Source organism: Ceratina calcarata, unplaced genomic scaffold (genome assembly GCF_001652005.2).
Source record: "Ceratina calcarata isolate Rehan_Ccalc_2016 unplaced genomic scaffold, ASM165200v1 scaffold48.2, whole genome shotgun sequence".
In the NCBI taxonomy this organism is placed as follows: Eukaryota; Metazoa; Arthropoda; class Insecta; order Hymenoptera; family Apidae; genus Ceratina; species Ceratina calcarata.
In genome coordinates, this window is record NW_017172225.1 from 209,949 (window position 1) to 233,492 (window position 23,544).

The 23,544-nt window shown below is 42.6% G+C and overlaps 3 protein-coding genes across 10 annotated transcripts in view; all 3 read left to right on the forward strand.

Moving 5' to 3' along the window:
- The window catches only part of lark (RNA-binding protein lark), a 10,647-nt gene extending 6,865 nt beyond the window's left edge, over positions 1–3,782 (forward strand). For 2 of the 4 annotated variants that reach the window (XR_003389522.1, XM_026815697.1), the window contains one exon: positions 3,654–3,782. Coding sequence is in view for 2 of the 4 variants with exons in the window: in XM_026815697.1 (XP_026671498.1) it covers positions 3,654–3,663 (10 nt within the window). In the remaining 2 variants the exon portion in view is untranslated. Of the gene's footprint in view, positions 1–279; positions 2,283–3,653 lie in introns of those variants that run through there. The other 2 variants (XR_003389520.1, XM_026815695.1) reach the window with 1 other exon arrangement.
- Positions 3,783–4,135: 353 nt separating this feature from the next.
- Adk2 (Adenosine kinase 2) lies at positions 4,136–6,930 on the forward strand. Of its 2 annotated transcripts, XM_018029369.2 has the most exons (6): positions 4,136–4,298; positions 4,832–5,183; positions 5,595–5,802; positions 5,873–6,148; positions 6,224–6,632; positions 6,692–6,930. In XM_018029369.2, the coding sequence occupies exons 2-6, from the start codon at positions 5,167–5,169 to the stop codon at positions 6,817–6,819; spliced, it is 1,038 nt and encodes a 345-aa protein (XP_017884858.1). In that variant the 5' UTR covers positions 4,136–4,298; positions 4,832–5,166; the 3' UTR covers positions 6,820–6,930. The 2 variants fall into 2 exon arrangements, with proteins under 2 accessions (XP_017884858.1, XP_026671491.1); XM_026815690.1 differs by lacking the exons at positions 4,136–4,298; positions 4,832–5,183 and adding an exon at positions 5,224–5,521.
- Positions 6,931–7,984: 1,054 nt separating this feature from the next.
- Positions 7,985–23,482, forward strand: enok (histone acetyltransferase enoki mushroom). 4 transcript variants are annotated; one of them, XR_003389519.1, is made up of 7 exons: positions 7,985–8,269; positions 10,426–11,209; positions 12,632–13,101; positions 13,264–14,984; positions 16,554–16,945; positions 17,027–21,674; positions 23,325–23,482. XR_003389519.1 is itself a non-coding variant. In XM_026815685.1 (6 exons), exons 2-6 carry the CDS (start codon positions 10,667–10,669, stop codon positions 21,575–21,577), a joined length of 7,677 nt encoding a protein of 2,558 aa, XP_026671486.1. In that variant the 5' UTR covers positions 7,985–8,269; positions 10,426–10,666; the 3' UTR covers positions 21,578–23,482. The 4 variants fall into 4 exon arrangements, 3 of the variants coding, with proteins under 3 accessions (XP_026671486.1, XP_026671488.1, XP_026671487.1); XM_026815685.1 differs by having other exon boundaries at positions 17,027–23,482; XM_026815687.1 differs by having other exon boundaries at positions 7,996–8,269; positions 13,264–13,352; positions 17,027–23,482.
- The last annotated feature ends 62 nt before the right edge of the window (positions 23,483–23,544 follow it).

Below are 23,544 nucleotides of genomic sequence, written 5' to 3' on the forward strand. Positions count from 1 at the left end.
ATTTAATTAACTATTTCCCACGAAAGTAATACCGAAATCTCCCTCTCAAAATTAACACCGTTATAAATCGTTCTATCTGTCGAAGATGGTACAATTTATTTCTTTCTACCACGATACATACTTTACCCCCTTGTCTACTTACCTATCCGCCCTTTTTGTGTCTCACAAGTTGTTCCTCTCTTGGCCCGTGTTCTAAAAAAACTGGAAAACTATATAAATACTTAAAAATTCGTTCTATCAATCTCGTGTAACTGACGTTAGATTAATTTTGGTTACCAGACCGGGATTACGAGGGCCATCGCCGTCGCGCCGGTTCGCACCATACTAAATCGTCGCGTCGGGCTCGGATCGGTCTCTGTCGGTCTGTCTGTCTCTGTGTCGGGTCTGTGTCTGTCGCTAGCAGGAAGCCTCGGGACCGAGATACTCTTGGCCGTCTGTGTCTGTCGATCTGCACGCGCGAAGATCTACCATTCGCCCGCTCTATCGGAACATGTACTCTCTCCGCAGTATATGCTATTTAGACGAGAATCCCCCGTCCGCTCCCCTTTAAATGAGAATACAGAAATCATACCGATTAAGCAGTAAAAAAATTTTATCGAATTGTGCAGGTCTCTGTTAGGACGCCGTTGCCGTTTACCCCTTCGCTCTTTATTTCTTCTTCCTACCGATGCCCGCCCGATTTTCCCACTTTCGAGATTTATGCATGACGCGCATCTCGTTACGATGTTCCATCAGCTTTTTCCTTTGGCACCTTCTCAATTCCTTCGAACCGTTTTGCCATGTTCAATATTTCTTGCCCGGTCCCTTCAAAACACTCTTCTTTGGTATTTCGACACGCGTATCTATTCGATAGTCATCGAATCGATAAGCAGATTTTCTCATTTTCGATGTAAGAAATTGTATTGTGGCATCCTCCTACCGAATAGATTTTTCGACCGGCTGTTCAATTGGATTCATTTTTGATTTGCTTCCATTATTCTGCAGAGAGCGAAACAATTCGTTCTTCATGTTCGCTAATTCAAATTCTATTTAAGTTAATTCGAAGAATGAATTGGTAGGATGATGCATATATATAATATATATAAATAAAGTGTTCGATGGCCGTTTCTGTGACAATGACGCGCGCGTACGCGCATTCTTGATTTGAGATCGTACAAATATTTCGCGTCCCTTCTGCGACAAAACGTTTCAATCGCGGTTACTGTCTCTACTCAAACCCGATCGTCAAGAACTATCGATCGGACAAATCTGCAGTCAAACGATAATGATATTGATTGGAATAGAAGCTGAGCTTCGCGTCTTTTTTCCACCGTTACGAGCTGGGCGTTTCGCTACGTGTCGCAATCACAAAATCGGAGCATCGTATAAACGTACGTTCGTGAACATTTATTTTACTTCATTCTTTTTGTTTCATTTTTGTTACTTCCGCCTTACGCGCGGGTTTCGTTTGTCACATCTTGGACGATCCCGATAGATTCAACCCCGTAAAATTTGTCTAGGCAATAACGGGATTTTCGTAATGCGTGCGAAAATAATTGTAAATGGCAGAGCGGTTGTTCGAATTATGCGATGATAAAGTTTCTTGCTTAGCTTATTAAGAGGCGCCGATGAAGGCAACAATCTGCGTGCGTGTGACCGATACCGTGTAACATCCTCCCGTCGTGTATCCTGATTCTTCTCGATACGGGATGATAGATAATATCGTATTTATGTAATTTTCCTTTAAAGTAACGAGAGAAATGCGTGCGGGTTCGACTATTCGAATCATTTGACCCGATCATGAAGAACGAAAAAAACCTTAATCATACAATTTCTGATACACAATAGTCTCGTAGGATGCGTCGATTCTGTATTGAAATCGTAAAGTCGGTCGTGCGAATATTATATCGTTAATCTGTAGTAACGTAATATCGTTTTATTAACGTATTAGAATTAATTATCGTGGATAATTACCGAAGGTCAATATGGTAATCGCAGTTGCGCTCCGTTTAGCTTATAAATACACGTAAACAGATATACACACACACTCACATTTAAATATATACGGATGACCATCGTTTTTCGTTTCGAGCAGCGTATGCACAGCGTGGCTGTGTAATATTTCTCTATCTTCAATATTTTTTTTCTTTTTTTCTCGTTCTCTTCCTCTTTTATTTGATAATACGACCTGTTTTCAATGGTAATTAGATTAATGATAATCATACTAATAATGGTTTAAAGAAGCGAATGTAATAACAATGTACTGTAAAATTCACAAAAAAAGGCGTTTCGTGTTCTTTAATCATCACTTGTACCGTTTTTCGGCGCTCAAGTTAACTTCCGCCCCTCCTTTCAAACCCTAAACCCCTCGACTTAATAATATTATCCAACCGATATTTCCCTTCGCAATACAGATCGTCTAAGCAAGTATATACATCATATAATCGGTCGTGATACGTGTAAACGCTTCGTTGGCTTCCTGCGCGTCGCGTATCGCGATCATCGACCAATATTGACAATAAAAGGACAACAGAATGCATATAGATCACCGGTACTACATACATTACTCTTTCAGTATATGCAGATTTAGGAGGAGCACATTTCTGTGTTTACACTCTTAAAATTTCTAATAGGCATCAGCAGAGATATTTTAACTTTTAGGCCTTGTACACTTCCGCGACTACACACTTACATACATACACATCTCTTTTATCATATGAAACATTCGTTCGCTTCAACCTGTTGAAGCGTAGCGATCTCTGAAGTCGCGGGTGTCTTAAACTTCGCTCCATGAATCATTATGGAAAACGGGCAAATTACGGTCGAAACTAATATATTAGATTGATTCTTTCACGTGGAACGGACTTAAAAAAAGCATCCTGTCACACCCTGTAAAACGTCATAGTCAACTTGCTATGCACAATTCAATTTGAATCGATTTGCACGCGGATAGTCGATGGAATGGGCGAAAGAGCAGAATATTATGATGCGGAATTTCTAGATCGATACGTGTAGAATGTAGATGCATACGTGTATATACGTATATCGTGTCATCGTGTCCGGAACTTGAATATGGAAACCACTATCGTCGATAAATCGAATCGCCGAAGACTACCGGAGTACACGTCGATCGGGATGTCCGCCGTCGTGACCCATACACGTTGTTCCGTCGTCGTTTTACGAGCGAAAAGCTATGGCATTTTGATAGTCTCGATAACCGTTGCTCCGCCGTTGAAGCCGTGGCAACCGGTCAAGTTGAAATACGGATATACCGGGATTGTCGAGACGTTGAGAAAAGGTCGACGAAACGAATGTTCCCAAACGGACGTAGTTGCCGCTCGCTACTCATCCTCGAGAATACGGTACGAGCACCTTCACGAGTAAATGTGAAGCGTTGTGTCAGATATACCCTGTACGATAGACGACGCGTCTTTTGAAAAAAAAAGCGTGAAAGATAACGACTAAAGAGAGGTGGGTTCACTATGCGTGTACGAGCACGGAAGTAATTAGCCAACAGAACCGGTACGGTATAATTGTTCGCACGCGCGGCGAGAAACACGCGTCTTGTATACCGGGTCGTCGGTTATCAGTTGCACAAAAAAAAATGATAGAGAAACGCGTCACAGGAAAATCTAAAAAGCATTATGCATATTGTAATGTGATGTATGATATAGGACACGATAGAGCCTCTGCCTCATGCGCTTCTGGACATACTTGGAAGGAGCTGCTGGGGTTGACCATGTCGAGTACCAAGACAGAAAGAAAGAAAGAAAATGAGAGATAAAGAGAAGGAGAGATTGAAAGAAGGAAAAGAATGAAAACCGAGAGAGAAAGTGGTTCTACGATGGTATCCTATGTGGTGAGATGTAATTTGTCGACCAGGACACTGCTTCCGTGCTTCATTGACTAAGAGACGCTCGCAACGCCCCACAGACGTACTGGTGGACACACGCATCCCACTCTGGACAGATAATTGGGTGCAAACCACGTATTATGATCAAGGCAAGTTCATTCACGATCAGCGTCACATTCTGAATCGCGTAACACTGTCAGATAAACCGAGAACTCGCTGTTCTCTTCTCTGAAACTGTTCAAATTCAATAGCATTCACTTGTGCCTTTGCTGAACTTTTTGAGAGTCATATTTTCTTTCTTAGGAGGTGCACGCTCATGCACGTTGATCATCTGCAATATGAAGAACCTCATATAGATATCCAGACTTCTAATATACTGGAAAAATGGCTACAAATTCGCTCATCGCAACACGTTTTTATATCTTGCTAAGATTGGTTTTCTTCCACTGTGTGGAAACGTTTGAAGGTATCGTAAAGAAGTAAAAATCTTTATCCCTTTCTTCCCTTCCTTGATATTCCTTCTCGTTTCATTCCAATATATAAGTGATACCACACAATCACTTAAATGCGATATTTCATTGTGATACTTTAATCATAGATCTTTAATCTATAATAATCTATAATCGTCCTATTTGTTTGTCTACAAATATTGATTTTTTTATCGTAAACTATGTTTGATTATTATACATATTAATGGAACGATCGATAATCGAAAGATATCTATTGGAACTAATTTTCAAAGGCATATACAATCGTAAAACAGCGCCTCCGTGTATCGAAATTTATTGATAAATAGTATAATATTAAACTCGTAAATACAAGATAAATGTAGTTTTGCTAAATCCCTCAGTTCTTTCGTTTCAAGTAGAAAGCAATTATTAGTAAATCCCTGTGATCCATGATATTAAAAATAAAGATTGGAATTACATATACACACAATATCAATAAATATAGTATTACCATTAGTTACCAGGTTACATTACGTTATTTATATTTCAGATAAGCTTTTACTGTAACATGCATATATGTAAATATAACGTTTACGTACGACCGACTCCTTATATTTAAAAGAGTTAAAAAGACCGATATTCTTTTCACGATTTATCAAAATACTGGAATAAACCATTCAATGTAATGTCTATATTTACGTAATTCGGAAAGTGATCGCTGTAAAGATAATATTCTAATGCAAACATCATTCAAAGTACACGTGATTGTATTGGAGTTTTCTATTGTAAGCGAGGAGCAGTTCGGTTGTAGCTGAGCTGCGTATCGTTGCTGTCTGTTTATGGAAATTTCAAATTGTTCTCCACAGTAGCTGAAGATCGTAACAAATGACGGTGGATTTAAGGTATGATGATACAGTCTTTATTATTGTTCGATTTGTAGTGCATCCGTGATGTAACTTGCGTTAGAGGTTATGTTAAAAATATATACGAATGAAGGTTATGCTCGACTGGACACGCGCACCTTGATCATGTGCTTGCAGAATTGACCCTCCGTCTCAATTGCAGTTCCTAAATGAATTGCAGCTATTTATTTGAATTCTCCATAAATGAAAATTGTCGATTTTTATTATATAGTTATATAACGATAACTGTTTGCTTGTATAGGGATAGTTCTAAAAATATGGAATAGCATTGTTTTAATAGTAGGTTTTGCGTTAGGTTACACAACGGGTTTAAATCAGTATGACTCCTATATACATATATTAGATTCATTTTACGACTATATTTTATTTGATAGTTTTTGATTATTTCAGAGATGGCCTTCTCTTGGGGATGGGTAATCCTCTTCTTGATATTTCGGCAAATGTAGATAAAAATTTTTTAAAAAAGTATGGCTTACATTCGAATAATGCAATACTTGCCGAAGAAAAACACAAGCCGATGTACGATGAGCTAATAGAATTGTACAAAGCGGAATTTATAGCCGGAGGTTCTGTACAAAATACAATGAGAGTAGCACAAGTAAGTGCTTTACGATGTAAAATAGAAATTTAAATTTCATTAGAACTATCAAACATAGATAATTCTTTAGTGGTTCCTGGAGAAGCCAAGGATCACAACTTATATGGGTTGCGTTGGGAAGGACAAATATTCAAAAATTTTAGAGGATAAGGCACGTGCGGATGGCTTAAATGTTCGTTATCAATATACAGAGAAGGAACCTACCGGTACCTGTGCAGTTCTTATTACGGGGAATGAGCGATCATTATGCGCGAACTTGGCTGCTGCTACTTGCTTCTCGCTTTCGCACATAGAGGAACCCGAAAACAAAAGACTTATAGAAAGTGCTGAATACATTTATGTTTCTGTATGTACGAAACGAGTGACGCGTAATGCTTATGCACTTTTATATTCGTATTTAAATTCGTGACTTTGATTCCAGAGCTTCTTTTTAACCGTAAGCCCGGAGACGATTCAAGCAGTTGCCCAACGTGTTCATGGGACGAATAAAATGTTCACCATGAATCTTAGCGCACCGTTTTTATGCGAACATTATAAAGAACAAATGTTAGCAGCTCTTCCTTACGTCGATATATTATTCGGTAACGAAACGGAAGCCGATGCGTTCGCAAAAGCAAATGATTTTCAAACTAGAGATAGGAAGGAGATCGCATTAAAATTATCTCGAATGAAAAAAATGAATGAGAAAAGAAAAAGAATCGTTGTGATAACGCAAGGTGCTGATAATATAATAGTAGTTAAAGATGACGTCGTAACAGAGGTCCCTGCTATAAAGCTACCACAAGAGAAAGTTGTCGATACTAATGGTGCAGGCGATGCATTTGTAGGAGGTATGTTGTCATCTGGGTGTTATTTCCTTTTTTCATGTAGTATCATGGCTTTGTTTTAGGTTTTTTGGCTCAACTTATACAAGGCAGAAACATAGAAGTTTGCGTGAAATGCGGTATTTGGGCAGCAACTCAAATTGTACAAAGATCAGGATGTACTTACGAGGGAAAACCTGATTTTACTCCCTGATAGTGCTTAATGTAACTAATCATTGTAAATCTTGTACTTAATAAACATTGTTGTTTTAGTAATTTTTACCATGTACTCTACAATTATAAAATAAATCTATAAATAACAGTACGTACGCCATTGCTTAAGATGAAAATATGTATACACTTTATTTTAAGAATGTGATGTAACATACGAAAAGGATACGAAATAGATTATCATAAAAATAGTACTCATGATCAAATATTTTGGTTCACGTAGTTGGGAAATTTTTTACACTTTAGTAACGAATGTACTATTTACTTTATTTTTAAGACATACTCTCAAGTGTAGCACGTACGTTTGTTTCATAAATGCATGACTACATTTCATAGATAGATGAAAACGTTGCATAGTATTTATGCACACATTCTTAAGTAAATCAATAATATCATTACTAAACTGTACACTACATAACTACAAGAATTAATTTGTGTGTATGTATATGTATTTTCGATTGAACACTAATTAATTTCGATAAAATGTATGAAAAATATTAAACAAATAGTATTAGAATAGATTTTAATGACTCGAAAAAATGGTAAGATGAAGTAGGGTGGTAGGGTGATTACTAGCCCTCAGTATAAGAGGCAGAGCAAATATTTTGTCTGTTATTGTAGATCCGGGGGCTAACGGTAGTTCAGTACGGTCCTGGAAGCTTGTTGACAAAGGTTCTGGCAATGTTCCTGCACCGAACACCGAACAACGGAGGCCCGCGCTGCGGTGTCGAGGAACTAATTGGGAATGTTAAAGCGAGCGCGAAGTAAGAGACGATAACGAATGTTAGAATACATAGTTCTCGGGAAGGAAAAATAAAATGCAACGACGCGGATATACTATATGTACGTGCATATCGTGCATAGATGCAGTGGTACACTCCTGTTGATTTAGGTAGATATTCGGTTCAGTCGCGCTTACGTTCCCGCGCTTTAAGATTTTTCTTGTCCGTCCAGGTGCTCCTGCCCCGTCCCATGGCCCCATGTCCCGTCCCGTCCCGTGGGACTCGGCCAGACTCGGCGGACACATATACATCGCATGCATTATCGTATATAGAGAAATGATCGGTGCGCGCGCGCTAAAGAAAGACGAAGCGGGACGCACGTGTGACCGATAATGAGAGTGTATGTATATAGTACGAGACAAAGTGGATGGTTTGATTGGTCGACGAAAACGCGTGCCGCTACGACTGTTTCGTGATTCTGCCGTAACTGTGAGCGCGCGGTGTGCGCAGTACGCTCCCCACCGCGTGCGCACAGTGTGTAACCTCCGCGACCGCCATCTTTGTCAAGTGGGTAACCTTTGTTGATTTGTGTGAAATGTGACGCCGTTGTCGCGAGATAATTGGTGATCGTGATTAAACATCCCGTGCGTCGGTGTCCAGTGACTCGTGCTCGTTCCTCAGTGGATTTATTCATGGGATTACCGCGATCAGGTAAAAACAATTAGTCCCTCGTTAAATCTTGCGAGGAGAACCATGCGAATCATCACCAGACGCATACGGGCCAGCGGGTCGGGCCGCCAGCTCGTGAAAGAGTGAGAGGGAGAGAGAGTTAGTGTGTAATTGAGTGCAAAAGAGAGGGAGATAATCTTCTGTACTCGGTGTTTCTCCTCGATTCATCTTAACGCATCTGTTTCCAATTATGCGGAAACAGGTGGATGTTGTAATGGCATGGATCGGCCGCGCGTTTCCTTGCAAAGCTGTAGGCCACGATGTTGCCGTGGAACCGTCGTTCTTGGGCGCGAAAAAATTGTGCGAAACAGCCAAGAGTTGACCGTACCTACCCAAGATGGCTGCCCGTCGGGCTTCGAGAAACTTGTGTCCTCGCTGTCTATCTCGACACGTAATTAAATCGTTATACATTTTTCGTCCATATGCGTTGCGGGTTGACTCTACATGCCCGGGAGACGAGAAACTCGGCGTTCTAGTATCGTTACGTTTAGCTAACAGGTGACGAGCAATTGCGATCGGTTAGCGACGGCTTTGTGGGCGACGGCCACGCGTCGGAATTTAAGCTCGTTAGTTACGAACCGTGTGTTTCTTGGGAGGGAAGTGACTTACGCGAACAGTAACAATAGTTTTTGGTCGAGAATCATCGAACTACATTTTCAATCGATGTACGAATTTACGATTTTAAGCATATTGAGATTATAATGGCTACCGACGGCAGTTGGTGATTGTTAGCAAACATATTACTCAGATAGAATATTTTTTTCTTGACCCTTTCACATCCTTGTAACCGGACGAGATTGTTCATTCATAAACCATGTTTAACGTACGATTCATATATCGATAAACGGATATTTTCGGGAGTTCCGATGAAAATGTTCGCTGGTTTCAAAGCTGTGCGAGGTAAAGCGTATACATCGTAGGAACGAATTCGATAAAGAACGAGGGAAGCGAGAAACAACAAGCCGGCGGTTAGAGTTGTTCAGCGACCGTTCGTTTTCTCAGTAGCAGCTGCTCTCTCTTTCTTTCTCTCCGTTACCATCCTCTCTTTTACCTCTCCGTCGGGTGAGAGGGACCCCGGCAAGCAGAGTCAGTCAATCGGCTTGACTACTGGCCTCCCTTCGTCCTCGTTACCGTCATATGTCTTAACCGGCCGAACGATAGATAAATTAGACAGTAGATGTAATCGTTCGGCCAACATTTGAGTGCGGCTAATAACGGCCCGGGCAATCGCACCTGTAGGCGCGATCGAGTATAGAACGCTCGTTGTGTTGCGATGCGATGTATAAATAATATACATTCGTTTACTTTCGACGGAAAATTGTGGTTGTATAGTACGTTCGCCCGTTTGCTGTGTTACCGTCGGGTCGCGTCGCCTCGCTGCCCTGTTCCCGCCGTCGCGTAGCTGTTCTTCGTAATTCTTGGGAGCATGCCTGTAATTGGCCGATTAACTTGCTAAATAAGCTTGCCGTGGAAACAAGTCGGGGTGCTTTTCTTAAATTTTACTGTGTCTCGTAAGAAAACAGTGAACGATTGCCCAGAGCGTGATTTGATGTCGCGCTCACTGAACGACGCTTAGTCATATTACACGAACGCGTTTCACGTTGATTCATGTAGAAAGAATGTCGTTTTAAGGAAAATAACGGATGATGTAGATATTCCCAAATTATATTTTTGTTTTAGTAACTGGATACACTGTTTATTAAACAAGTAATTACGAGTTTAGAGATGTTTTTACTACCGGTAACGTTGAGCTAGGTCAGTTTACATCGTAACACTGCATCCCGTTTCAGATATATAATAGTTCAATGTGTGCATGCGTAATCATCGCTCAATATGCAAGTTTCATTTATAATTGAGAGTTGACCGAGAATTTATCAACAGACCAACATTTTGTAGAGATAGTTTTAAGAGCGACATATTATTGGTAAATCGTGCATATCGATGAGTGGTTTAAAATTATGCAATAACGATTGCTACTCTGATTTTAAGAATATTTCTCTCGTTTCTTTTTGCGTTTCCGCGTATCTGTTCAAATTCGCTTACGAGTCAGAGAGAAAGTTCATCGCTTAGGGGGATATCAGTCGAATGTTCCCTTAAAGATTGCATAGTTTTGAGAGATTTCCAACGTCTGATTTTAGAATCAGCATAAGAAGAGCACGGAGTGACCTTCGGGGAGAAATGTGAAGGAGCCACTGCGTGAATTTTACAAGGCAAAGTCACAGAATGTGAGTGTCGCAAGTATTGCTCGCAAGAAACCGATCTGGAGACGGTCGAGCGTCGTTCATCGGGTGTAAAATAACCTGGCCTGGTACGTGATCGTCGCCGCCGGTGCCGCCGCTGCCGCCGCTTCTGTCGGCAGACGGCCGACGGAGACAAGAAATGGACGAACCTGAGACCGCCGAGACATGGTCAGCTTGGTTCCTGGATGCGATTCGGAAGATACGCACCCAGAAACAGAGACCGAGTGTCGAGCGGATATGCCACGCTATCAGGCAGCATCATAATTATCACGAGGAAGAGATAGCCGAACATCTGGAGATCGCTGTCAAACGTGGCGATGTGCTCAAGATTTTTAATAAAGGACAATCTTCGTACAAGGACCCCTGCGGCTTTCAGACGAGACCGCTCAGAGTCTCTAAGAGTACCGATCTCAGTAAAGTACTGGGCAAAGCTGTCCGAGAATTGGGTGAAAGAGAGGGTTCGACTCTGAAAACCATCGAGAAATATCTCAGGCAGAGTCACACGGTAGAAGAGCAAGCAGAGGGTGATTTGAGAACAGCGCTCAAACTAGCAGCTAAAAGGGCAATTGATCGAGGACTCGTGATCCAGGATGGCAACTTCTTCCGGCAACCGGACAGGCCACCTTCTCTCAAAAAGCACGGGGAAACCGTTACTGGTTCTCCAGAGCCTCTTGCTCCTAAGGTATGCAATTTTATTTATTGCTCCTTGCATTGTACACGTTCGGTTCAGTTTCTCGTGCATGTACAAATCCTTGTATTCGGTTCACGGACAAGAATCGCATTTGTTGCGAGGAACTTCATGATCTTAAACTTGAACCAGCGCGGTGCCGCGCCGGGTCTGAATTATTCGCAGTATACCAATGGATTCGCTCGCAACACGTATACGTACAGTGACGCATGTATGCAACGTACCGATTCGTATCTACTGCCCGTACTTGAATTCATTTAACTTCTTCCGTGGTCTTCCTTACATCCGTTTGTACACCTTATTGCATTCTCACGCGAATGTTATAGCGCTGGATAAATTGTATTCTAGGAATAACTTTCAGATCCGGAACGAAACAACGAAAATAAGGTGAAGGTGTCATAGAGAACTAACGGGAAGTTTTGCTTTCCGATTTGGTTGCACTCTAGCTAATCACGAATATTATCTATAATTGATTGCTGACACCTAAGAATCAGCTCGAAAAAGATGGTTGTGAACTAATTTGCTATAGTAGAATTTGTTTAATGTCCAGTTCTTTACCTCGGTGCACGTAATATTGAAAATTGGACCATTCTTTTGAATCTCGAGTAGCTAACGATGTAAATATTCGTCGAATGAGACTCCCGGTTTCACGGTTCTGTATCCGTAGCTTGGGGAGTCACGGCGTGTGCCCGCGCCTCAAGATGGTTAACTTAAGTCGTGACGGAGGGGAACTTGAACAGAGGGGGCGAGACTCTGGACGATATGCTATCTCGGTCAACTTCCGTTTGTATATCGCTTCTCTTATTGATCCTCTACTCTACGCACACACTTCTCTCTTTCCCTCTCATTTCCCTCTCTCATTCTCTTTTTCCCCCTCTCTGACAATCATTTCTCCTCCCTATTCCTCCTGTCGACCGCGTTTTATGCGTGTCAGGCCGCAGAAAGCACAGAAAGTTATACAACCATCACGCCGGCGCGGCGCGGTCCTACCAATCCCGCACTTAGCGATCCCCAATAGTATGCACTTTTATTCGACTTCATGTATATACATGTTTTGCCCTTTCCATAATTATATTTGCCACAGAAAAGAAAATGCATTAAAAACCAGCTACTGGTTATGATTTAACGTACATTATTATTGATACTGAAGGTTCCCAACGATTAAACATTGCGATAACGTATAGCAGGATCGATTTGTCCTTTCGGCATTTCTCGTTGTTATGAAAACCCAGTCAACCGATATCGGGAGAAAATGTTTCGCGTAACGTAGGAGTTTAGTCGCGCGTCCAATACTATTCTTTGCCGTGGAGCAACAAGTCGCTGTTCTTAGGAGCCAATTTCGATACATATGTTTAGTGCGGAAAACATGTTGAATCTCTGATTAAATGCTAATGCCGAACGTTCGATTTTTCACAGCTCCCAGCGCCGTTACCAATATGCCGAGAATGTTTAGGAGCGACGCTAGCCGGGAACAATAACAATGCGAAAAAGACCGTGAACGAGAAACTGAGCAGGTGCAGTGTGTGTGGCGCGGCTTTGCACAATTCTTGTGCACCCCCAGAACTTTCGATCCTCGTTGACAGAGGAATAACATGGTCTTGCGACGACTGTTCTCCGACGTGTGCTGGTTGTCAGTTGGAACGGGAATCTCAAAACTATCTGGTGAAATGCGCGGGTTGCGTGAAGTGTTATCATCCCACTTGTTTAGACCCTGTCCTTGATAAAAAGAATAAAACTCCCTGGAGGTGTCGGCACTGTCAGACGGCGCATTTACCCGTTTCGAAGGATGACAGTAAAAGGAGCAAGACTCAAGATACATCGAGTTCTCTCGATGACACGCCGAGCAGTGCGAGGAAGAGACTCAGCAAGTTACGTGAAAATAGAAAGTAAGCAAAATATATTTTAATCCAAATCAATTACTTTAAATTCTGAGCCAGTATGCTAGTGATCGTTCAACATGTTTTCTTCGTTGGAAAAGAATGAAGTAGAGTCAGAAATGTCTTACAAGTTGGTGCACGATGAATTCGAACGGGTAATGTTTGTTTCAGATCGACAGTGTCCAGAAAGAGCTTGGCGATTGCAACACCGAGTAGAAAAAGCGGCGCAGGAGTGGCTCAGGTGGACAGCAGCTCGGACGGTAATGCGGGTGTTGTCTCCCCTCGTCAACCACCTTTAATTTCCTCTCCTTTACCACAACCCCCCACCCCACTCGCAGGCCAGGGTAGGCTACTCGAGGAAAAGAACGATAGGATCTCCAAAGAGAAGCAAAAGTTCTTTAGGCTTAGTGCGTTTAACGCGGAGCACAATAAGCTGAAGCGGGTGGGGGGCGGTGATAAATTGAAATGTTCGCAAAACATTAGTCCTAGGTTGACTCGGGGTAACGTGAACCAGAAACTCCCGGTATCCGGTAAAAAAGTACCGCTAGTGTCTAGCAGTAGCAGTAGCAGTGACGCGACCGATAGCGATTCCTCCGACGACACCAGTGATACGACCGGCGATAACGACGAGGACGGTGAAGAAGAGGAGGTGGAGAGGGTGAAAGAAGATGATAACAGTTCTGGCGATTCGAGCAACTCGTCCTCTACGGAAGACGAACAGAATGTTCCCGTCAGGAACCGAGGCCGTAATAGAAATCGTAATTGTCAAGAGAATCATCATGTTAACTCTCCGAAACCGAGGGGTCTATTCGCTTGTGGTATAAACGAAGATAAACCATGGGGTTTCGCTGCTGCCGCGGTCAAGCTCCACATGGTGTCACCCTTTTTTAGTAATATAACTAATACGTTTGGGCCGCAGTTACCTAAACTTGATGTGAGCGGTACACCGACGTTCAGTTTGCCTGTGCAACCTACTGCCAACTCGGTAGATGCTAAGAAGAAACAAAAAAATGACTCTACTAGTTCAGATAACAAAGTGAAACCTGGTTCCGGTCAATTAAAAGGTCTGTACGACGGTTTGAGTCACTTCTTTTCAGTACCTACTAGTACCAGAACAAGGTCTAGTGCGCCAACGCCTAATTACGCGCCCGATAGGAGAAAACGGCCTAACACGGACGATGCAAGTCGAAACAAGACGAGTAAAATAATGAGAGAAGCGCAGAATAATAAGAGGAACAGTGCTATAACCGGTCTAGGGAAATCGAAAGAACAGAAGAGAAAAATAGAAACGAGCAATGATGTGCCGAGAGTGCCTCGACCTGGGATTTTCACACCTTCTGATGAAACATTGTTCAGTTCTCTTAATGAGAAACTACCGAAAATGACACCATCGAATTTGGTGAAGACCGCAGTGAACAGTAAAAGGCATGAACAAGAGAGGAGGAAACTTATGAAAGACGACTCGACGTTAGTGAAATTCGCGGCAGATGCGGCGGTCCCAGCATCACCATCGCCTTTACCGTTACAGTTACCATTGCAATTACCATTACCGTTCTCGTTGTCGTCGTCGTCATCATCGTCGTCGTCGTCTTCGTCGTCTTCGTCATCGTCTTCGCCGTCGCGATCGAGATCGTCGTCGCCTTCACCGTCTTCGTCGCCGTCGCCGTCGCCTTCGCCGGCTTTCAGGCACGATCTCTCCTCGCGAAAGAGAAACACACTTGTAGAAGCGAATCAGACACGCCACCCTGTGCCCGCTGTTTCAAAGTCCAGCCACAGTTCCGATTCCGTCAAGTCAATTCCTAGCCAAAAGTCCAATCCACGAGCCTGTACTAGCGCCACCACCACCAACACCACCACGACACCCCGCGCGACACCCTGCTCCACCAGGAAGGGTAAGAGTCTACCCCACCCGTTCACGAGTCCTAACCTCGATGATGCACCCAAGTCGCAAAGAAGAATTCCCTCTAATCTAATCCTCGCTCACCACCACGTGGATGTGTTGGCGGTGTGGTGTGGTATGATGTGTGTGTATATGTACGTTTGACATAATGACAACGACGTGTTCCAAGATAACGTGATTATTCTATGATAATGGTATACAGCGGTTTCTTTATTCAATTTACGTTCGTTATTTTTTAAAGAGCTTTAACTGCATACTACATATCGTAATCGTATAACAAGAACAATCAGGTCCCTTAAAGGAACACGCGTTGTTTATTGCTTATTGCGTGGTGTAAAATTTATGGGAACTTCTTACTTCAAACGATCGCATCCTCTTCCGCTTTCAATATTGAAATTCAACAGGGTTTCGGAATCGAGTTTCCACTGGTTTTACATTACGGAAACTTACATGGTTATTGCATGTTACTAATACGTTGTTATTTGACTATGCAAACCCTTCCTCCTTTTTTTCTTCCATATACTGTACAATTATGTTGAAATTGTAATTTATGCACGTACGCAAATCGACGCACTTGACGATACTTTTACGAACGTTTAATAATTAGATACCCAAAATAGTATTGACGCTTCTTCTATCATGGTTTTTCATGTTTTTCATCAGATTAGCATTAGTTTTTTTTTTACAATACAAGAACAATTCAGATTATTATTCACGTATCTAGAATAGTCGAGACTTGTGGTTCTTCGAGTACAAAGTAGATACAAAGTTCAACGGAAATCGTAGAAAGAAGTATTTTCAGTTTTATAGAAAAATATGAAAAAAAAGACGTGAAGAAACTGGTAGAGAGCTGTTCCCAGGACGAAGCAACTCGGCACTGGGTGGCATGTTTTTCCCTCAGAGCTTAATTAATGCCGAAGTCTACGTGTTACTGCTGATATTCAGCAGACACTGTCGTTTTCACGAACAAAATAGAAAATTCAAAACAGAAATGTAAGAAGAGGGAAAGACTAAACGAGAGAAAAGATACAAAACGAAGAAACCAATACTAAAGGAAGAAAAGAAGCGTTTTTCGAAGAGTCAATTTAATACTATGCCAACACATCCCACGAAACCACCTACCCCATAGCTTTGCTTTGGATAATACTTACACTATTAACAGCTAATCGATTGTTGTCGCACTCAGTATCATTGAAGGTTTTCAATGCATAAGTTCAATAGTTTTGCCTTTGATCTACAATAATTTTGCTTCTCCTAATGAACAAATTTTTATACTTTCTTTCATAATCCTTGTACTAACGCCATTTCATATCAGAGAATCATAGTAACATTTTGTTTGTTCTGTACATTCTGCAAATATTACATTCTTTTATTATCATGATACGGTACATCACAGCAAAAATTGAATTTTTCTTTTGAACGATTAGAGATTGACAAAATTGAGAAAATTGACGGTTGGAATTTCAATGGATTAGTTACAAATAAAATTTATTTTCCTTGTTCTGTTCATCGTAAACGTACGAGCACAAAAATGATTTGTATCCGTTGTATATATTTACAGAGGAACCGATTCTGCCTCAAACTTTACCACCAGGAGTTACTCAAAAGGATGTTGACCTTTTCAAGGAAGCTCGAGACAGAGCAGCTCGGTTAACCGCTGTTAGCGGTGACGAAGAAGATACCGGTCTGACCGTCAATTCGGGAAATACGACCAACTTAGGCAGTGGCGTTAGGAATCCCGCGGCTATAGTCTTCGGCCGATACGAGGTCGAGACGTGGTACTCGAGCCCTTTCCCGCAGGAGTACGCAAGATTACCAAAACTATTCTTCTGTGAATTCTGTTTAAAATATACAAAGAGTCGAGCCGTGCTTGACAGGCACATGGATAAATGCCAGTGGAGGCATCCACCGGCTACCGAAATCTATAGGTGTAATGGACTCTCCGTTTTCGAGGTACGAATTGATTTCATTAGATGTTTAACTGACTTTTTGTCGATCATAGACCAACAAGAGTTTCCCATTTCTATGTTACAGATTGACGGCAATGTAAACAAAATCTATTGTCAAAATTTGTGTTTATTAGCGAAATTGTTTTTGGATCATAAGACACTATATTACGACGTGGAGCCGTTTTTGTTTTACGCTGTAACGAAAAACGACAAGTACGGCTGTCATTTGGTGGGTTACTTCAGCAAAGAGAAACATTGTCCCGCACAGAGGTACAATGTGTCGTGTATCATGACTTTGCCACAGTATCAGAGGCAAGGATTCGGTAGGTTTCTGATCGAATTTAGTTACCTTCTGTCGAAAGTGGAAGGCATTCCGGGCACGCCGGAAAAGCCTCTTTCCGATCTCGGCCGGGTATCGTATCATTCGTTCTGGAAAAGCGTTGTACTCGAATACTTAGACGCCCATAGGAATGCCATCGAAATCGAGTTTGCCGACATAACGAAGGAGACCGGTGTATCAGCTCATGACATCGCGACGGCGATGCAATTGCTGGGATTCATTAGGTCCGTTCACCTACCCGGGGAAGGGAACTCTAAGGTGGCTGTAGTGGTCGATTGGAGTAAAGTTGACGCTCATATGGCGAAGATACGGAAGAGTTCTCGTATCAGATTAGACCCCGATTGTCTCAGATGGATTCCGTTGCTCACACAAATACCTAATCCTTATCAAAGTCCTGAAGAGAGCGGTGATACCAGCTCCGAGTCTTCTCCTGTGGTAGAACCGAAGCACGTGCCAGCGATTGTCGAGAAAATTCAGAAGGTCAAAATAAAGAAGAAGCCGAGAGGAAGGAAGGTGGCGCAGAGGAGATCGTCACCATTGAAGCAAAAGACCGTTCAGAAGTCTCCGGCACAAAAAGATGCGATTCCCAAAGAAGCGAAGAATATGAAGGACTCAAGAGAATCAAAGGGGACGAAAGAGTCTGAGAAAGAAAGCCGAAATGTTGCGTTAGGAAATGCTAAAGAGCCGATGGAAATAGAGTCGAAGAACGTTTCGACGCCCAGGCATTCTCGGGCAATAGCCGCTTCAAAAAACGCAAATTCAACGAAAGGAACATCGTCGGCATCGGCATCCGCGGCAGTGACGCCTGCTACGACAACGATGTCTAGGAGAAGAATTAGAATACCTAAGACACTTGCTGGCAGTGAGTCGGTAACGACAACTGCGACGGTAACAGCTACGACGCCGTTGCGTAAACGAAAACATTCCGAAAAGACTGAAGAAGATAAGGAGGAGAAGTCGGAAGTTAGTTCTAGGAAACGGACTCGTGAATCGTTGCGAGAAAAAGAGAAGGATAAGGAAAAAGAGAAACCGAAAGAACGCGATAAGACGAGAGACAAGGACGGTTCCCTTAAAGACAGTGACAGCATAAGCGAAACGGAAAAATCGTTTTCTAAAGTCGGAGACTCGAGTCTGTCCTCGGTCGTGCAAAGACCCGCGAAGAAACAATGCAAAGTGGACGATATCTTGTTGAAAGTAACCAGTCGACAAACTAAGTACTTACAAACGAAACAAGCGAAGGAAAAGAAGAATTTAGAGCAAAATCAATGTAACGGTAAAGAAGAAACAACGAAGGAAGTTAAAAATTCACTTGTATCTTCGAGACGAGGAAGAGCGAAAGTCGAGAAGGATACTTCAAAGATGTCGCAGGTGAAGACCGAGAACTCAGCGAAAGATCGAGTGGAAACTTCTGTGATAATTACACCATCTTTGTCTCTGTCGTCGAGTTCTGAGAAAACCATGTCTTCTTCGGCGAATAAACGACAGTCGTCGCCCGTTTCGGAACAACTCGTTGCTAAGGAAAAAGAGAATAATAATTTAATGGAAACCATTGAGAACAACAGTATTACGGAAGATAACAATGTTGGTGACAGTAGCGGTGCTGGCAGTGCCGACGACGGTCAAGAATCGAGCGTACTTCAAGAAACAGAAGTGACAACGACTGCTAGCCCGGGTGAGTACGAGGGGGGAGACGAAGACGAAGGTGAAGATGAAGTACCTGCGCCGAGGCCGAAATCTGTGTTACAATGTTCGAGTACCGCAAGAATCGATTCAAACAAAGAAACCGAAAAAGTGGAGGATGATACGGGAAAGAAGAAACTCGAAGACAACGACGCGATTGTTGTAGAAAAACCGAAACCAGACTTTACGCCTGAAGCGAAAGAACGAGATAGATGTGAAGAGGGAGGTGACGGAGAGAGGAGAGAAAGTGCGAAGGAACATGAACAAGAAGAGAAGGAACGGAACGAGGTCGCAAAGAGGCAGTGTGATAAAGATTCGGTAATAGAAAAAGCAATTTGCAGTCCGGAAACGTCTAAATTGGTACCTGAACTTTCTTTAGCTAAAGAAGAAGAAATCGATAAATTGAAAACTGTTACTCAAGATGTAGATAGCTGTAAGGAACCCGATGGAATTTCCGAGAGGTTGTTCACGAAGAATTCCAAGGAGGAGTTAACGAGGCCAAAGATAGACACATCTTCTACGACGCTTGCAGATAAAAAGGAAGCATCGTCTACTATTTCGAATATCGCATCACCTGAAACGGGGCCACTCACACCTCAAGAAAAAGTTCTACCTATTATCGAGCAACAGGATACTAACATTCATCTCCAAATGCATTCCGAAGAATTGAAGCAAAATTCGCCTGAGAGTGGTAAGACGACACCGCATTTGGATAATCCTGGCTCAGTGAAGAGGACACCTCCTTCACAACCGGACTTACCATCCATGGGAGTTTACACTCCCGACTCAACAACGAATTCGGTGCACTCTTTGCATTACAGTCAATGTGATTTGGATGTCAGTCAATTAGGCCTGGAATCGCCTACATCGATCGCTAGCGATCTTGCGTCGCAAAATAGTGTCGAGCGACCGCCTAGTGCGTTACCATCTATGCCACCCTCCGTTACCGTTCCAATTCCAGTGTCCATGCAAATGACTACACCGGTAACGTCAGTCGCCGTGAACATACCGCCGCAAGTGCCATACGGCGATTGTTCGATGCCCCAGCACACTCCGTCGACTCACGTCACCATCCATCCGATGCATCAACCGCACACACCTCAGCCTCTTCAGCAGCCACGGACACCGCAATCGCATACGCCTCAGAGTATGCAGACGCACAGTCCTCAGCCTCTTCCACAAAGTCACACGCCACAGCCGTTACCTCAGTCTCATACACCGCAACCCCTTTCTCAATCGCATACACCACAAAGTATATCAACGCTAAGTCCACAACCGATGCCTCAAAGTCACACGCCGCAACCTCTACCACCGTCCCACACGCCGCAACCGATGCAGTTGTCTCTCGGCCAACAAAATCAATCTATGTCACACAGTCAGTCGCAGCAGCAGCAGCAGCAACAACAGCAGCAGCAACAACAGCAGCAACAGCAGTCCCAAGCACAGCAACAACCGCAACAGCAGTCTACGCATCAACAGCAGCAACAGACGCAGTCTCATAGTAATAAAAGAGCGAGTGGTTCACAAACGACTCACAGATCCAGATCCGCGCAACAGAGCAGCAGGTCGCATCGAGCGACCCCACCCACATCCCATGCTCAGTCTTCTTCACAGCATACGACCTCGCATACGAGCCACACGACTTCCCACTCGAGTCATACGACAGTTGCACACACGACGCACGTACCGCCTCAGTATCAACAATCTCCGTCGATGAGCGTGCCGCCCGTAGCTCATCCGCATTCTCATACGCACGCTGCTCATTCCCATAACATGGCTGTTATCTCGCAGGGGAACTACATGACCGTTGCTTCTCAAGCCTTTCCGACACAGAACACGTACGTGATTCAACATAGAAGCAGCAGATCCGGTGCTCCCACCGCGTGCACAACGGCGACGAACTTTTACATCCAGACAAGTGCGATGCCACCCCATTCGCATACACCCGCGCCTCCTTTATCAGCCTCAGGGAATCACCAAACCACGAATTCGTGTAGCCTAGCAAAACTACAGCAACTGACAAACGGGCTAGAGATGATACCGCCTACGCCTCCACCGGCGATGAATTTAACACCACCGCCTCCTATACCGCATACGATGACACCACCACAAACATCGAGGCAGTTGCCGACACCGCCTCAAGTACCTTTGGGATATCCGAAGAATTACTACAACGTAAACACGGTACCGCCTACTACTCCCGGACCGCCCAGCAGATCGACCTCGAGGTCGTCGGCGAATGCGAACATGACATCTTTGACGCAGCCGTATCCGAGTGAGAGCCTGTACAGACAAACTCTCGATCCTGGAAGTACCTGCCCTCAAATGCAGACAGCCGCCAGCAGGGTCAGCCCCAACGTGGCGTTGAACACGAATCTCATGGCTCAGTATGGTTATCGGGTGGCACAACCCGCTACCGGCTATATGAATCAAGCTGCACAACTCGGTGGCTTCATGAACCAAGCTAGCCAGTTGCCCGTTGGGGTTGTCAATGTATCTGCACCGTATCCTCAGGATCCTCATCAACAGAATCCCGCTGCGGTGTACACGACGTACCATGGTTACATAAACGGAGGTCTGATGCAGCCTTTGAATAGTTCGATGAGGCCGCGTTAGTCACACAACACACACCTAAGCGCACATTCTTTTACCTACTGCAGTAACGAAACCCTAAAATAAACGAGGAGTTTCAACATGCTTTGATGGTTCGCTGGTAAGCAATGATAGTCTTACAAGTTAATAATCTTTTCAACTCAATTCCTTGAGAATCCTGCTATCCGCTATCCAGAGAATTTGTATCATTTCCTTTGCGTTCGCTACCGTTCGTAGTCTTCTTGACGAATGTTTCAGATATCGCTTCTCTTTTACTTGAAAATTTTTACAATATTGACTTATCCTTCTTCCTGCTGCAATCTAATCCGTTCGCTTACGAAACTCCACAAAAGTCCAGAGCGATTATGAAAATCGAACGGCTGGTATTAAATGGATTCATTCTTAACATATTGAACACGGAGATGGATGAATTCGCGTGTGTTTGTGTGCGTGTTCACGCGTGTTTATGAAAGAGAAGAGGAGCATATGTGTACGTATAAAAAACAATCATAAAATCGAATAAATCGAGGAACTCGGGTTCGTAAATTGTGCATTTAAAACGATTAAATAACTTATCTAGGTGTTGATCCGTCGATAGATGGATTATACATACATATGTACGTGCTTGTGAGTACGCAAACGTGCATACGTAAACGCATAGACGCACATGTGTATGTATGTAAATGATTGTATATACAATGTTGGAGTCAATCCACGATCGACAAATTGGATACCTATTTTTAGTAGGGCATTCCCATCCGAAATTACAGCGGTGTTAAGTTTTTGTACCATGGTATACATGTGTGTATGTATACTGTGATACGTGTATATTATACGTATATGTATGTATATATTATATACATGTGCGCGCGCGTGTACTACACGACACTTACAAAGAATATTCTGTTTGATATTATCGATTGTTGAACGTTGTTGTTTACGTTTCCTTCGAGGCACGCTGTACTTTACTGTATCATAAAAATACTTGTACTACTATTACGGTAATGATAATTATACTAATGCAAATTAATTGATATGAATGGCCAACTCGTTCATTCTCATTGATTGATCGCGCTTCTCGTTAATGTCCCCTCAGAAGGTACTCTCGTCGATGGCGGAAATCGTCGTCATTATTATTGTATTTCTTACTGCTGATAGAATTATGACTATTACATCTATTATTATCATTGTTATTATTATTACAATCATCGCCATTATCATTTTTATTATTAATATTATTATTAATATCCTCATTATTATTGTTTCCACCATTATCGTATCCTTCATCATTGTCGTCGTCGTCGTCATCTTCATCATTTTCTCCGAGATCAGTATAGAATTACGTTTTTCTCCAGTCCCAATGCCCCTCAGTTACATACGTGCACAGATATGCGGAAAGTAGGTGTGTATGCAAAAGCGTACATATATACGATACACTTATTATCCATTCTTCACTTTCTACTGTATGAAAATGTTTTTATTTTCTATTATTGTGAGCGAGAGGGCACATGTTAGTTTCGAAAAGAATGATGCGTAAAAAAAGAAAGCTCTTCCACGGAGCGTCGTGAAAATTACCCTGAAATTATTTTTTGTATGGAATTAAAAAAAGAAGACGAGTATCTTGAATCCTTCGTCTTCTTTCATGGGAAATATAAAATGGTGCTCGTTCGTGTACGTTCAATTGTAATTTCCCTCGTGTGCACGACGCTTCGAGGAACGATCGCGAACAAATAATATATTTATAGTAACGTTACGAATTTAATTTTTTCAGACGAGACTATAAGTGCGAGAGGCAAACACGTTTGCCTGGTTTTTAGCGTAATTCTTAAACGATAAAAAAGATCATTGATAGTGTAAAAATACATCAATATTTATTGTACATAGAGCTAAGAAAAAACTACTAACAAATAAAAAGGAATCAAAAATAAATGCTTCTTCATGACGATATTTTTCACGAATAAAAGACTTGCCGTAAGGACATAAATTGCGCG